Raw genomic sequence first — 17,055 nt, forward strand, 5'->3', positions numbered from 1 at the left:
ACCGAAAGGACCTCATGAATTTGCTTCAGATTGCAGCATCTAGTTGATTGGTTCTTGTGCTCGCATGCAGACACCCTCAACAACATGAATATACCTATGTGAAAACCACTCAAGTTATTCAATTTGTTATGGGCACAAGAGAAGAAACTCAAATCAATTCCTTCCCCGGTGGCCACTCTGAAACGTTTATGGTGGCAGGTGACAAGACTTCAGGTCACACACCGTTTCTTCCACAAATGGATCGCTGCTACAATCGAAAAGAACGCCCTGGAAAAACCATTTACCCCATCACAAAAAAGAGCAATGGCAAAATGGTGCACACCACTACTAAATACCATGAAAAAGGACAACAAAAAAATGGAGCTGGAATGGAGGAAAGAATACAACCCAGAGAAGAAAAAAAGTGTTCCAGAAACAAATCCGAGCATACAAGAATGAAATGCAAAAAGCGAAGAGAAGGTATTATGACAACAGACTCACCAATGTGACAAACTCACAAAAAGAAATGTTCAACATCATCAAAGAAATAAGAAACCCACCAGGCTGCGACAACACCCCAATCCCCTCTGAGAAACTTTGCAATGACCTGGCAGGCCACTTCAAGAACAAAATCAACGACATCCAACAAATCATACAAAACATACCAACCAACTATAACATCGAACAAACCGAACCTAACACAGAACCACAACACAAACTCCAAAACTTTCCCGAAATATCGGCAGAGGCTTTCCTCTTGCTGGTGAAACACAGCAAGAAATCAGGTTCACCCATGGATCCATGCCCACCTGACATCTACAAATCAATCCTCGCACCATCAGAATATTACAGAAACCTCCGAAATCTGTCACTAGCAACAGGATCCGTACCAAAAACATTCAAATCAGCATATATCAAACCACTCTTAAAAAACACAAGTGGCGACGTAGAAGACCTCTCCAGCTACAGGCCAATCTTAAACATTCCCTACCAAGCAAAACTACTGGAAACCTATGTGTACAATTTAACCCAAGAACACGTAGAAAAACACCATCTGTTGGACCAAGCACAAGTCGGCTTCAGACCCGCAAGAGGAACAGAAACAGCACTACTGTCCATCTGGGATGACCTAAAAACAAACACGGACTCCGACACAACCTCGGCTCTGATTCTGCTTGTCTTCTCCGCAGCCTTTGACACAGTTAGCCATGACACCCTAACCAAAAGACTAGAAGACATAGGCATAACAGACACGGCACTACTCTGGACTAAATCTTTCCTAACAGACAGAACAGAAACCGTCTGGTTAAAGCCCTTCAAATTCACACCACGAGTCAACGACTGTGGAGTACCACAAGGGTCCTCACTATCACCACTGTACTTCAACATCTACCAAACTGCACTAATCAGAATCTTCAAAAAATACATTACATGCTACAACTACGCAGATGACACTCAAATCATCTACAAAATCGAAGACAATCAAGCCGATCACTCAACCCTAATCGAGTGTCTAAAAGAAGTCTTTAATTAGATGAATGGCAACAGCTTGAAAATCAACCCAGGAAAGACAGAAATCATGATTATACCCAAAGATCAAGAGAACAACACCCATATTACATGGCCAACAGAAATGGGAACCGCACCAATTCCATTGAAGGTAGTAAAAAATCTGGGAGTCCTGATGGACAACACCCTAACCTTAGAACCACAAATCAATGCAATTATCAATTATGCTTCTTCCTCCTTCACACGGCAAGAAGAATCTTACCTTTCCTCTCCTTCACCCACAAAACACCTGCAATCATCGCCCTAATCATATCAAGAATCGACTATGCAAACAGCCACTATCTCGGGATACCAGAATACCTCCTGAAGAAACTACAACGGATCCAAAATGCAGCAGCCAGACTCCTCCTCAAACTATCCAGAAGAGACCACATCACAGGGCAATCAGTGGACAAGGAGCTGAATTCCTGCAAAAGAAACTAACAATCTACAAGCCAACGAGAACCCTCAGGTCAAGCAACGAAATCCGCCTGGAAGAAAAACCATGCCTTAAGAAAAAACTTGGGAGCTCCTCCTTCTCCCACGTAGCCGCAAAAACCTGGAACAACATCCCGAAAGAAATAAGAAACACCAAAGACCACTTACAATTCAGAAAATGTATTAAAACCTGGCTCTTCAACATCGCAGATACAAACTGAAAAGCCAAAACCACCAAACGGGAAACACAATGAAAAGAATGACAAACCTAGGACGACGACAACATTGAAAACAGAATAAAGAAACTCCTACTACAACAAGAGAGGCGACACACATAAGGACAAATTCCAGCGTCCCTTGCCAACTCCCAGCGAACAACCTACACTCACTCGATAGATGCTAGTATAGATCATACCTGTATAAAGTTGGGTAAACATTAGCACTTGCTACACTATTTAGGCTGTGTATATTGACAAGGGCATGGACCAAACAGAGTTGTGAATGTAGGCAGACGTCGCCTCTGGTCATAAGTGCAAGCACTAGCCTTGCAACACACCAAAGGGGTAGGAGCGGTAACATGAATGAGCAACCAAATAAGATGGTACAGGCAGAGCAGGCCTCAACACATGGAGGGAGCAAACCCGGGCTTACTGATGCCGCCCTCCTACTAGATTAGGAATGCTTCCTGGGCTAGACTGCAAAGGACGCACGAATGCCTACCCGCCCCCGCATACAAACAGGAGCCACGTAGGCAGCCGGTTGCATCAACTTGGGCAAGGTTATGCATATGAAAGAATGACATGTTGGAAGTGGACCATGAATGTCGTAAAGCCCCTGAGCTGGACATAGACACGGAGACAAGACGCCCACACACCCCACCTGATTAGAAATAGAGCAATTTGCATCACACTTTAAGACAGGAAGGGCAACTAACCAACCCACTAACAACTTCACCCTCTACATACACCTCTCAAATTCCAACCAAACACAACCACAAACTTACAATGCAGCAATCCGCACAAACTTCACCACACTGCAACAACAAAACACACATAGACCCGCACAACAGCACACAACGCATTCCTGCAGTATAGCATCCCAAGCCTAGCCAACGGAATTCCGGGCTGAGGCCGCCAACAGCACATCACTGCTCTCTTGCACTTCTCCAGCTCATCCCCACTAACCTGTCCCCCAAACGCACTTTTCTTTCAGAACCGTCAGAGCGCCAGGGGACCACTTCGGTGGTGATAGTGCGCAGTACAAATATCCTTTAACATTAACAAATGAATGTATCTAGCAGTAGACTATGTTAGGCTGTCATAGGAAAGAGGGATACAGTAGTGTACTAGATAGGTAGAGGAGGTGCAGTTGATGATTTATATTCAGATGACAGAGCTCTTACGTACTGGGAATTTCAGGCCCACAATTCCAGCATTCGACTATTTGTGGGAAGGGTTTCCTGTGAGGCCTAAGATGCAAGCAATTAATGTTACACTGAAAACGCTGACAGAGGGAGGTAAACGCATCATATCGGAGATTAATGCGACTGAGATGATGTCTAGAAAATACAGTGGAATTAAGGTGTGCAGTAAATGGGTGGATGACCTGGGGAAATTGAACACTGATAGTGAGTGGGCCAAGGTTTTGCTTCTTTTGAAACGGCTTTCTGGGAATGCTTGCTTCCAATGGATACAATATAAATGTATCATGAGAGCATATATTACCACACTCATGATTGCATATATGGTGCTGGTGGCAGACCGAGCTGGTGCAAGAGAGACACTGGAACATATTTACAAATGTGGTGGGATTGAGATAATGTTAGAATATTCTTGAACCGAGTGGTTAATTCAGCTCACCAGTATACAGACCCAAGCATTGGTGAAGTTATCCTTGTTTGGTTTCCTTCATCAAGAGAATGGCATAAGGAATGGGATACTCGCTAACGGGCTTTCCATGGGGCTGATTCTGGATAAAAGGAGCATTGCAATGACTTATAAATCCCTGGATTGTCTGGTCCTGGGCCGATGGCTTGAGGTTCTCAAGAGGTGTATTAAGGCTGAAATAAATATTGCTGACAGATCAGACAGACTTGTAACTGAGGCTGGTTACTATAGAGTATGTAACGAGGTGTCGGATTTGTTACAAACCCTGTCTGATCTGAGGCTGAATTAGATGACTTGTTTGCTCTAGAACACGGAGGAATGTCACCTCTAGTTTATGAGCTGTAGAGAAGGATGGAAAGCTGAAGTATTTTACGTTAGAGCTCATGGATTTAATTATGCATTCGTTTATGGATAGTTGGGGGTGATTGGATGGTGGAACCGTAGTCCATATTGAAATAATTTTTGCCTTTTATGATAGCCTTTCATATATTTTAAAGCAACACGTTTGAGCATTCTTAATGTGATGCCTACATTTACTGATTGCTTTATGCATATTAATGTCTGTATGACAATACATTTCAAATCAATATAAAGAAGTTCAGAAATAAATGAATGCACTACAAATCTGCCATGATTGTATCTGGAACGGGGCCTTTCTAATTTTGTGTGTCATGAGGAAAGCATTTTTCAAACAAGTCTTCTGTCTTAAACCACTGAGAACTGGACAAAACAACCCCCAACATCCACTGACATGCTACACCCGACGTGCAGACACACAAAAGGCAAGTCAAAATAACTTGGATAGGCCAACGGACTGTACATAGAGAATGCAATGGTGACTGAGATACCCCTCTTCATTAGACAAGCTTTGATCGAGCCAAGAACCCACCAACCCGGTACTTGTGTGAAAATGCATCACTTGCCCGAGTTTCCATCCTGCATAGTTGTGGCACTCTGAAGAGTATGTACTTTAGCACTCTGAACCTTCTGTGTGTGATACATGGCAGGGCTCTATAAAACAAATAAATATACACAGGTCTATCCAAGATAACATTTGAAACTCCAAAGCATAAAATAAACAGACCACCAGGATTTGCCTAATAGGGATGGTCACCCCTGCACTTTTTCTCTGTGAATCATCAGTATACCTTTGTTGCACCTCGTAGAGATGTATTAGAAGTGTGTTTTCTATGGAGCATAACTTAGATGTTCATGCATGTATCACTCCAACCCACCCTTCTTCGCCATGGCCATAGTGAGGGAACTGAAAGTCAGACCCAGACGATTTTAGTTTGAATGCCCTGTTGGCACAAACTGGGCCATACAGCCCTCTTGGTGATGCCGCCTGGTACCGCTGCGGCATAACATACTCCTACATATTTATGGAATCACACGTTGCCATGGAAATGCAGAAAATGCTTTAGCCTGCAAAACATATCAAAACACCCTTTCTATGTTTTTGCTTTATTATCCACATGTGTATCACGTTCTTTGGTGAGAGTTTGAAGCCACATTTTTGCTTTCCCCAAACACTTCTGCATCTTGGTCTACAATATACTGATCATCCTCAACATCAGATTAAGTGTTTAACGTATATGTTTATTGTGAAAAGTTACAATGAATGCAAAATCGAAATTATCTTTCAGAATAAGGTAAATACACACTATGTTCCTAGTTACTTAAAATTCTCCATCCTTGAAGTCATCAAGATCCGTAGGTTACAATTACTGTAAAATATCAATAGAAAGGGTGTCCAGAAAACAAAGAAAAATGTCATCATAACATTTTTGCACCTGTTACACACCTAAAATGTGTTTAAACATTGAACAGTTTACACATGGCCTTTCGTGAGTTTGATAAGTCTATTGTGTAAAAGATGATAAAGAAAAAAAGAGAAAACGTAGTTTGCGAACAGTGCATGTGAACATGTAATTAAGTTGAATCTTAAAATAAAATGTTTTAAAAGTTCTGTATCATTTAGTGGACTGTAGAAGAAAAGTAGATATTGTCCAAGATATTCTTTGCTGATTATTTATATTCATTCAGATATATCTGAATTTGCTCCATTTAAAATCCTTTATGAAAAATCTATTAAAAAGATATTGTGCTGCACCTTGTGATCCAGATAAGATTTAGAAGGGGGAGTATTTTACTCCCTATTTTTCAAATTTGGGGAGTAAAAGAATTTTTTAGGGAGTACAAATGTACATCCAGCTCCTAAAGAGAGTATTTTACAAGTGAGTAAAAATGTTTTAACTGGACAATGAAAATGTTTTTGTGATAATTATTTCTTTGCACCTAGTTTATCATGCTCATTAACAGATACATGTTTACGTCATTCTATTATCAGTCATAATAGTAGTTTCTTCCTGTGGTACTATGTTCACTACTGGTCCCAACATATCCATGGAACTTTGTGGGTGAAATCAGGGGCACATGGTTCTATGTGTCTGTTTCATATTTTTTGTTGGGAGTATTTTTATTCCCTATTTTAATTTTTGGGGAATATTTGCCCATTTTTAGGGAGTAAAAGTGGTGGATAAAACCTCTTATCTGTAGGGCTGACTATATATGTAATTTGTAAATACTGACTTCATGCTCTTACTGTTACAAATAGTGTAATGTTCTCTGATGCTTGTCTATATATATATATATATATATCTATATATACTACTCTTACCCCTTACTCACCCGGTGTATGTCATTGGATCCAATAATGCTCTTGTCTAACGGCCCTTACCCGAGGACTGCCTCTTCCCTTTGTTCTTGCCTCCTTTGCAAGTCATTTCTGTTTCGAAATGACACACTGCTTTCCTATTGAAAGATAAAAACATGTTTTCATTGCCTTCTAAACCGGATAAATGCTGCTGTTTGAGGCAAGCAAAGGCCCTCCAGAACATAGGCTTATACTTCTAGGCACCCATCTTGTTTTGAAGGTCTTGCAGTAAATGTCTGTGTGGTATCACTTGTTTATATGTTTGATAAATCCTTCTGAAACAGCAGTCAGGATCCTAGAGGTAGTCAATATGTTTAGCCAAATCTCAGCTTTCAGCAATACCTTTAAAATACAGCTCACAAGCAGCAGCTGCTCTTCTGTCTCTGGACCAAGGACTACGATTTATGAATCCGGGCAATTTAGTGACCGCATGTCATGCAGCCGCTCATTTGCCTGCTCTCTGTAAAGTGATTTATTTTGAAACATTTTCATATTAACTTTACAACTGGATTTGACAAGGACTGATTGGTTAATGACTTATTTAATTTACCAAAGGCATGTAAAACCGTTATTTATGAAGGGACTTGGAGTGTGAACTATGTGATTCAACAGCGTAATTGTTATTATTTTGAGGAATTCCTTGCTATGCTGTTTGAGAAGAAGAATATCACCAGACAGACATTTCAAGTGTTTTCTGTAACTAAATAACAACATTGTGGATTCTGCATTATTGTCTTCAACAGCACTGCTGCAGCAAACATGATATTGAAAAAACAAGCAAATACATTTTTGAATTTACATAAATAGCAACTTTTTTTTAAAGACGGATTTCTTTTTCTTCACAAATTTAGTTTCACTAAAATAAATTAAATATATACTTTTTTAATTTGGCAACCAAGTCAACATTGCGGGTGCAAAATAAATAGCATCTGCTGCTAACTCGGTCACCTTCACCGTTATTGTACGTTGGATCATGATCTGAAGTGAAAAAGCCTTCCTACCTTTTCAGGTTGCAAATTATTTCTTAATTTGGAATGAATTAATGCAAAGGAAGAACATGTTCTTTCAATAGTAGAAGAACAGCTTTTGAATCCAAGTTCTTAATTGACTTCCACCAGTTCGCTGGTCTAACTTAACTCTCAAACATAATCCGCAAACCTATTAGTTGAATTGTTCCCCTTTTGCCCTGAAATTTAGTTCGCATTATGATGAGATAGCTGCTGGGCACTCGTGCCCTGGTCAAATCCTCTTCTCCTGCAGTTCAGGTGTTAGTCTGGTACAGAGTATGGATACTTTTTCTTGTCCCATTTGCTGATTTAAAACAATACTTTTTTACATATCATTTAGAATCATTATTTGCCAATCCAACCTGCCTTAAGACTTTTCACAAGCACAAGATGGCAGGCAACTTTTAGGCAAGGGATGAAGGACTAAAGGGTCCTGAACATAAGTTGGTTTCAGGAGGAACTAGTGGGTGATAGAACAGGAAATTGATTCAAGTTGTGGCTTGAATGTTATTTAATGGTTAAAGTATGATGGACGGGCGATTCATTGACGTGATTACATGCATAATTGATAGGACTTAAATGAAAATATTTATTGGTTTAGATGTGTTAGAGACTGTGTTTTTGAAAGCATATTCATGTAGAGTAATCAGTGACTTTTTTTCTGTTTTCTTGGCAGGTTATGTGCAGAGTCTGATTAGGCGTGTTGTTAATAACGTGAACATTGTAGTTAATAATCTGATTTTGAAGTACGTGGAAGATGATATTGTCCTGTCAGTCAATATCACCTGTGCAGAGTGCTACACAGTGGATGAATTTTGGGACCGAGCCTTCATGGATATTTCTGGTGAGTTCATTGTCTACCCCTTTCGTGGATGAAAAGCTGTTTTCATGACGTAAGCGTTTTCCCATCACGTAACCACATAAGGTGGTTGTTGGATTACATGCGCACGTTCGTATGTTCCCCTTGTACTTGATCCCCCTTTTACTGTGGGTTTTGAATGTGAGGCCTGTGCAAGCATTCTGAATTGATTTACTATAGCAATGTAAGTAGTATCGTATCTAAACCGATGTGTCTTTCCACTATCAATCATTGCTAAAGGCATGGCAAATGCAAAAAAAGCTATTACTTTTGTGTGCTAGTGTTACATACAGTGTTTGTTTTACTGACACGTCTTGTGTCCTGGGGCTCAGTCTTCAATGACTTGGGTAATTGTTTGCTGTTCTTTGTATATTTAAAAAATCTTTCTACCTTTTGAGGAAGTTTGCTTGTGTACCCTCGTAGCAGGGATATGGTACTATTGGTGTTAGACACACCTACCTGAACTGCTTCAGGAAGAGCAAATCGTAGTACCTTATGTGTGGAAACAGACTGATATGCCAATGGCATTCCTTAGTAACAGCATGTATGGGCAAAAAGCCATGGGTTGTGTCATTGCTTGATTTGTGCAGAAAGCTTTTGAAGGTAATGCAGGTCCTGCATGGGCTTAAGATATAGCAGAGCTTTTGCTTTGCATGGCTTGTAAAAGCATGTGTCTCTTTATAGACACTCGCTCACTGTGTTGCATTCTCCTCGTGGTGCAGTGCACAAAACACACAGTGGAACTATGTACCCCTCTGCCCTTACCCAATTCCAACCTACTCTCATACCTACCCTCACTCTCCCCCTAATACAAAGGATGGAGAACACCATGGTGCTTGGGTCAAGATTGCCGTCCAGACCACGTGCCACTAACTGCCAGGGACACTTCACCCCTGCGGTGGAAGAGGAGCCACAAACCGTGGCCACAATGCGGCCCCTGAAAGGAGCGAGGAACTAGGAGTGTAACTGCTGGTCTGGAACAGCGCTCCTGGCTTCATACCCTCGATGGATGGGAGGCTGCAGAAATCCCAATCCTTCCTGAAGTAAGGAGCCCAGCATAACGGGTAACGCTTGCCCGCATCTTAATCTGCAACAACTTAGCACAGGCTGCTCTCAGACCAAGGATAGTAGCTCCAGCCTCGAGCAGCCAACAACAGGGGAAATAAATTGAGAAGAACTTGACATCGAAAAGGCTGGGGGACAGGTGGCAGCGTGCATATATGCAAGCAAGGGAGGCAGTCTTGGTTGGGTCCCCATTATACAGGGGAAACCTCCTCTGAAGAGGGAGCCCCAGGAAGTGATGAGATCAAGTTAGGAGATGGGAGAGACCGAGAAGTGCCCCTGAGTAGTAACTTTGTGATATTTAAAGACAAAGAAAGACTTTCGTCCCACATCAGGCGTACTCGCAACATTTCTCTGGAGAATAATGTAATTCCAAAAGTATGTTGGTCAAATCTGTTTCTCCTGTCCGTGAAATATTTACAATATAAAACCAGATGTTTTAGCGATTCCACCTCAGCATTGTTGTTACAAAAGCGACAGGAAGAGTGTTGAATTTTGTCTTTGTATATCTTCCAGTTATGAATTCCCTCAGTTGTATGATCTAGATTAAACTTAAAGCGCATGAGTAGATTACGCGTTTGCAGACAGGGAAACACCATTAAATATTTGGCGCGTGGTTTCCTTCTTTTTGGAAATCGTGCATAGTCGAGATGTTTTATAACGATTATTATTCTCAATCGTATCTAGCCAATCATGTTGGAAATGCTTTTTTTTTTTACCTTAGGAAGGCCAAGCGCAAGATCGGCTTTATTGCCATTATTGACAAATTGCTGGCTTCAGATTTAATTTATGAGGGCACATTCGTCAACACTAGCATCTCTTTCAAAGTTTCAAATAAGGAATTTCTAGGTGGAACTAATATTTTGGCATACATTGCAAGTTTTCTCCATTGAAATCTTGATGCCAATGAATTAATAGCCAGTTTGAGGTATAGAATTTGGGAGAGTCAGGTAAATTGAGTGTCATTTTCCATGTAATGCCTTGTAGTCGATTGAGCATTTCATTTAGATCCAGAAGACATAGATCTAGTCCATAAAGAAAAATGGGCTCAATGTTTACTGTATAGAAATCAATAATGGGCATAAGTGAAAATCTGCAGTATCTTCTAAAGATGATCTTCATTTGAGTGCCACTGAAGCATGCGTCTGCAGCGAGAGGACTAAGAGAAGAAGCCACATGATACCATCAAGTAGGACAGGGGAGAAGGAGCTACGATGTGGAGAAGAAAAATGACACAAGAAAGCACCCCAAGCCCCATACAAAGCACAACTGTGCAAACCGCCTCAGTACAGGCCAAGCGACGGACTGTAAAGGTACTGAGCCAACATTGCGGTGAAGCATAAATCCTTGATGGTACCAGCATGCTGGCTATGCTTGGGGGGGGTCCAAGAGAAAAACAAAAGGGCTAGATTGCGATGGAAGCCCAGGTACAGCATGAGTCACAAGAACAGATGGAACCGGATGCACCCGCTACCATGAGCGATCTTCACCTACTCTTAAGCAAAATTAAGAGATTCAGCAGAAGGGAACTACTGCCTAAAATATCCACACTAGATTAGCAAGTCTTTGAAGTAGAAAGGAGGATTTGAGAAGTGGAAGATGAAGTTTGTAAACAACAGCGTAAGGTTGCAAGACGCATGGATAAAGTGAACAGGCTAGAAGCGCAACAAGATTAGAATTCGAGGGACACCCAAGCACGCGCCTAATGGAGACTTGGCGGGGATAGGGGAGTTATGTGAGCGACCTGATACGTCATCTGCTCCACCTACCAGAAAGAAGCCTAGATAGAATGGGATTGAACACATCATATGTATTCAACCAGACAGAAACATGACTGGGTCCAAGATGTCCTATCTAGAATACACATTTATTCACTGAAGGAACGGATTATGGAAGCGTTCAGACAGAAGCCTGAAATTCAATCCCGAGACAATCAGATACATTCTTGCAGGACCAGGTCAACTACAGATGGGGGTTTGCCATGCTCCTTACAGTTCTCTTAGAATGGTAGAGCGTGGTCAATTGCCATGGTGGAGGAGGCAGAAGCCCTCCTATTCCCTGAGGAACATACAAAGCATACACAGCAAATCCGAAAAAAAGATGGCAGGTCCAGACTGGATACAAGCAAGCTGGGGTGGCACAAGCCCGTAGTCTGGGGAAACAAAATAAAGAGAAGCATACTGTGGTGTATCTAGTAAGACCATCACTGAAACTCCTGTATGCACCTCCTCTAATGTGGCCAGGGGAAGGCAGCCGCTACCTGATCCTGACCCTGTGAGCAGTATTATGTGGGAGAATCGCATGGGAGGGGACTCGTATCAGGGGGAATTGGTGACCTCTTTAACTCCTGGGTCCCCTATTCTTCTTGAACCATTGATGGCATATTCTATAATAGAGCAAAGCAATAAAACTACTATGCAATCCATTATGGACTTCAAGATCCATAATGTCTGTGGTACTGGGACAAGGAAGTATGGCCCAGAGTTGGTAAGGATCAAAGATGCTATTGACCATAATGGTCTGTCTAGATGTTATAGAACAAGACACCTGAGCGGGACATTTAAACTCAGGAATGAGTAGCAGCTGGGAAGAGACGTGGAATGAGTAGTTGAGGCAGAGGGAGTCCGGAATGCCGGGATTGCCGCAGAAGAAAGACAGCCAGCTGATGCAGAGTCGAGAAGTGAAGGCGTTCGACAATGCAGAGTAAACGCAGCAGGAAGCAGCAACGGGAAGAGAAGCACAGCTGAAGGGGAGACGTGCTACCAACCCGATGTGTGGCGCTTGGGTGTGCGGGAGAATATATAGGAGCAACGGAGCTGCCAGAGCTATAGAGAAGAGCTATGCAGATGAATTTATGCAGGAGCTGGCCACAGAGAGAGAAGAACGCTGCCATAGACATTGAAACGGAGAAACCAAAGAAGACCGGTGAGTTGGCTTGAAACCCAAGTTGACCCCAGGGCAGCTCCGAGCAGGACATTTAACAAACAATAATTCTGAATATCAAACAAATAATGTAGAGGTGATGGGTACAATTGGTACACCAACTGGGGGAAACCCGTAACCCTCATTGCCAACAGCCAAGAGGCAGTAAAGAAGCAGTCGAGAGGCAACTCGGATGCAATTCTCCTTTCTTGAGTTTCCAGGTTGGGGAAACCTGTAACCCACATTGCTAAGAGTGAAGAGAATATAAAAAGAGGCAGCCATTGTTCAGCCATCCTTACAAAGGATACTGATTGGTGTGGAGAATCTTGGAACAAATATTGCCACTAAGACCAATTGTAGTTGTAGGAGTTTTCTTCCTGGCAGGCACGTACACCAGGAAAGGGATCATAGTAGTTAGTCCTGGCAGGTGAGTGGTCCAGGAAAGAAGATGTCTTGAAGCAGTGTGCTTGTGGCAGAAAAGTGTAGTGGAAAGAACTTATTAACTTGATTATCATTTTGACAAACTGTTGCGTCACCAAAGGTGTAGTTGCTTTGCTATCCTAACAAAAGTATTCCATTGGAAGAATAAGTGTGATATGCTAGTAATTTGCTTTACATCCCGAGGAGAACAATCACCTTGGTGTATGAACATTTGTTTTGTGGGAAATACATTTGTCTTACCAAGAAGGATATTGTGTAAGGCACAAATTGTTTTTGTTTTTTAACAAATGTTTGTGAAAGAGACACTAATTTTACCAAGTGGAAGGACGCAGTGGAGGGAAAGGTTATTTGTGAGTTTAATTGAAAAGAGCTTAATTGAATCAGAACATTTCCAAGGGTATTCCTGTATTGATCCAGGGGAAGGAAGCCCAACCCTGATCACAACTGTTATACTGTTTTGTCGAACTGAAGACAGCCAAACATTCCTTGTATAGTTTTGTTATTTGTATTAGTGCAAGGGTCACAGACATTTTGGACACTAGGTCATCTTTCTTTAGTTTTAGTTTGCTAGGCAGGGACATCCTGGTTAGGATAGGGAAAGATAGGCATTTATCTCGCCTCTTTTTCATTTAATAAATGGCAAACATTGAGAAAACTATACCTTTCTGTCCGTCTTGCATTTCTGACCCCTCACAATACCCACATAATCCCATAATAATAAGGACTGACAAATGGCTTCACATCTGAAGGGTGGAAGAGTTGTGAAAGGAGGTGGACTGCTAACAGTTGAATAGTGCGGGCAGAGCTGAAGGATGAAATGACTCCTCTTAAAGAGAGAGGGCAGCATGTGAAGTTGGATGAGAGGACACATGAGATAGCGACCCCTGCAATCAGGGTTAATAGAGTGGGAGTCATCTACTGAAAGCAGTGGCTGAGAGGGGGTGGGGGTCGGACAGAAATGAGCCCAAACTGGAAGAAGTTTGAAGTTTATTTTATTTGTGAAGCGCAGCCAGGCCCATGGGCAACCGGGCGCATATTCTTAGATACAAGTTACAATATAAACAATATACATAAATTAAAATACACATACATTATAAAATTATATAATGTATACAAGCAAGAGATATATTACAATAGCAGAACTGGTGGGGGAGCTTATAGAGTCTGCGTAAACAGCCAAGATTTGGTATTATTCTTGAAAGTTAGGAACAAAGGCTCAGTTCTGATGGAGGTGGGCAGTGTGTTCCAAAGTTTTGAGGCTAGGACGGGGAAGCTCACACCAGCCACTTTTTGGATTTTAAATCTGGGCAGGATTAGGCTGTGAGTTTGAGCTGATCTAGTAGGTCGTGAGGAGGTGTGGAGTGTAAGACGAGCAGAGAGGTAAGCTGGGGCTTGATTGTCCAGGCATTTATGAGTCAAGGCTAGAGTTTTCAGGGCAATTCTTTGTTTTACTGGGAGCCAGCGTAGCTCAGATCTGACATTGGAAATGTGAGACCGTCTGGGAATATTGAGAGCTGCCCTTATGGCATTATTTTGAATGGTTTGCAATTTATTGAGGTTGGACAGGCTAGTCCCTAGGTAAAAGGCACTGCAATAATCGATACTGGGCATAATGATTGTTCTGGCAAGGGTAATGCAGTTATGAGGGTTCAGAAAGGGTCTGCAGGCGGTAATAAGTTTACATGTGTAGGCCGCTGCCGACCTTACTGCATTTGTTTGTCTGTTCAAGGAGAGGGTGGAGTCCAGGAAGACGCCAAGAGTTTGTGTCTTTAGAGACCTTGATGACATTACCGTCAATGATGAAAGACTTGTAGGCTCGGTCTAGTTTGTTAAGACGTTGAGTTGATCCTAGTAATAGGAACTCAGTCTTGTCATCGTGGCAAAATTTGTGTTGAGCCATCCAGGCCTGGGTGACCAGATAGACATCATTCAAGGACTTGGTGTCGGATGTGTAATCACCAGTGATGGGGATGAGTATCTGGGTGTCATCCGCATAGTTAGTGTAGGAGACACCCAGATAGTTGAGCACATCAAAAAGGGGTTTGGTGAACACGTAGAGCGTAGGCGATACGCAAGAGCCTTGAGGGACGCCGCAAAGGATAGGAGAACGGTCTGCCGATGCTGTGGATAAGAAGACCCGCATGGACCTATTACTTAGGAATGAGTGGATCCAGGCATTGGCAGAGTCTGAGAAGTGGGCCGCGGATTTGAGATGTTGGCAGAGTATTTGGTGGTTAATCGAATGCCGCGGCGAGGTCAGGGAGAAGGAGTAGTGCTAACTTCCCATTGTCTTTTAGAGTCTCCATCTGTGTTTTCAGATCAATCAGAGCTGTTTCGGTCCCATGTTTCGGGCCGAAGCCTGATTGTCTTAGACCCAGGAGATTGTTAGATTCAAGGTAGTCTTGGATCTGCAGGTAAGCTGCACGGTCAAGGATCTTGAGCAGGAACGGGACTGTGGTGATCGGTCTAAAGTTGGTCGGTATGTTAGGGTCAAGGGATGGTTTTTTAAGTAGTGGGATCACCCAGGCATCCTTGAGGTTGTCAGGGACTATACCCGTTTTGAAGGAGGCGTTTATGAAGGCTGTGATGAAGGGAGCTAGGTCCTGAGAGGCTTCCTTAATGATAGGCGCCTGGCAGGGGTCGCCTTGGCAGTTGGAAGGCTTGAGGTTGTTTATAATTCCTTCTACGTCAATGGTAGTGAGAGGGGAGAAGGAGAACGGTTTGTGGGTCAGGTTGGCTTGGTGGGTACTAGGCATGGGAACGGTCGGAAGTTGGTCTGACTTTAGGGACTTTTGTTTGTCACTAATTTTGGTTTGGAGGGTGGCAATTTTGCCCAGGAGTGCTGTCTGAATATTGGTACACCAGTTGTTGTCTTTAGAGAAAGTGTCAGGGGGGGCTGCAGGCGTCTCAAGTTCCTTGAGAATTTTGATTAATTCCTTAGTGTTGGATTGTGCTGACAAGATACGGTTGTTGTAAGAGTCTTTTTTAGCCTGGAGTATTGCTTCTTTATAATTAAGAGTAGCTAAGAAAAGGCTGTCCTTATGAGCGTCAGAGGGGTGACTTTTCCATCGTGACTCTGCAAGGCGTTTCTCGTTGCGTAGCACTCTGAGCTGTGGTGTAAACCACGAGTTAAGGTGCGCATGTTGTTTAGGTCTCCTAAGTTTGAGCGGGGCGTTATAATTTATGGCTGCAAGCACTGTCTGGTTATAAGTGTCGGCTAAGATAGTAGGGTTCGTGCAAGAGTCAGTGACGTTATTGAGAGTGGGGAGGATGAGTGGGAGTAACTTTTCAGGGGTTATGTTCTTTTTATTTCTAGTGGGGATGGCTGCAGCGACGGGAGGAGTAGGTAAAGGAGTTGCTTCAATGTTGAAGGTGATGATATGGTGGTCGGACCAGGTGCATGGGGTGTTAGATAGCAAGCTGATGTTACAGTTTGTGTTGCTTAGCTAGTTTAAGGACCGCCCTTTGATGTGAGTGGGTTCTTGTATATGATGTGAGGAACCTAAATCAGTTAGGGTGTTGGCCAGGTCAAGGGCCGCGGGGTGATTAGGGTCTTGGTAGCCTAGATTGAGGTCTCGGAGGAGGATGGTTTGCGAGTTAGTTTTTTTGCTTTGTCAAGAACTAATGAGGTAATGTCGTCCACAAATGATGAGGGGGGGGGCAGGAGGTATATATATTAGATGAATGGTGGCCGTTTGGTTGGCCGAAAGTAGAAGTTTGACAGAGAATAACTCTGCAGAATCCAGATTCGTACTTGGTAGGGTTCTAAGTCCTAGTGAATAATTATGGATGAATGCAATTCCACCGCCTCTAGAGGTGCGGTCGCACCTGGAAATGGAGTACTCGGGTGGAATGGCCAGGGAGAGAGCTGGGCCCGAGGCAGGGTGCAACCAGGTCTCTGAGATGGCAATGAAGTCAAGTTCCTGAGACTTGATGAGATCAGCAATGTCCAGTGTGTGTGCTGCTAGGGACCTTGCGTTAACCAAAGCGGCCCTGATCGATCCAGCTTTGCTAGGTGTGGCAAGGGTAGGTTGGGGGCACTGGGGAGTAGGTGAGATGGGCCTCTGGTGTTTTGGGCTGGGTGTCAGTGGTTTCAGGTAAGCACTGGCATACGTGGGAAGTCCCTTCATACCCAAGAATCTAGTACCTAATCTTTTGTTTCTTAGGAGAGTGGAGCAAGGCAGGTGAGGTGTGGGT

The 17,055-nt window shown here is 42.8% G+C and overlaps 1 protein-coding gene across 9 annotated transcripts in view; it reads left to right on the forward strand.

The window, feature by feature from the left end:
• The window catches only part of VPS13B (vacuolar protein sorting 13 homolog B), a 3,421,660-nt gene that overhangs the window by 326,555 nt on the left and 3,078,050 nt on the right, over positions 1-17,055 (forward strand). For all 9 annotated transcript variants that reach the window (XM_069621427.1, XM_069621422.1, XM_069621424.1 and 6 more), the window contains exon 5: positions 8,251-8,418. In XM_069621427.1, the coding sequence (XP_069477528.1) occupies positions 8,251-8,418 (168 nt within the window). The remainder of the gene's footprint in view (positions 1-8,250; positions 8,419-17,055) is intronic.

This window comes from Ambystoma mexicanum, chromosome 5q, assembly GCF_040938575.1.
Source record: "Ambystoma mexicanum isolate Mex_15411 chromosome 5q, UKY_AmexF1_1, whole genome shotgun sequence".
Classification (NCBI taxonomy): Eukaryota; Metazoa; Chordata; class Amphibia; order Caudata; family Ambystomatidae; genus Ambystoma; species Ambystoma mexicanum.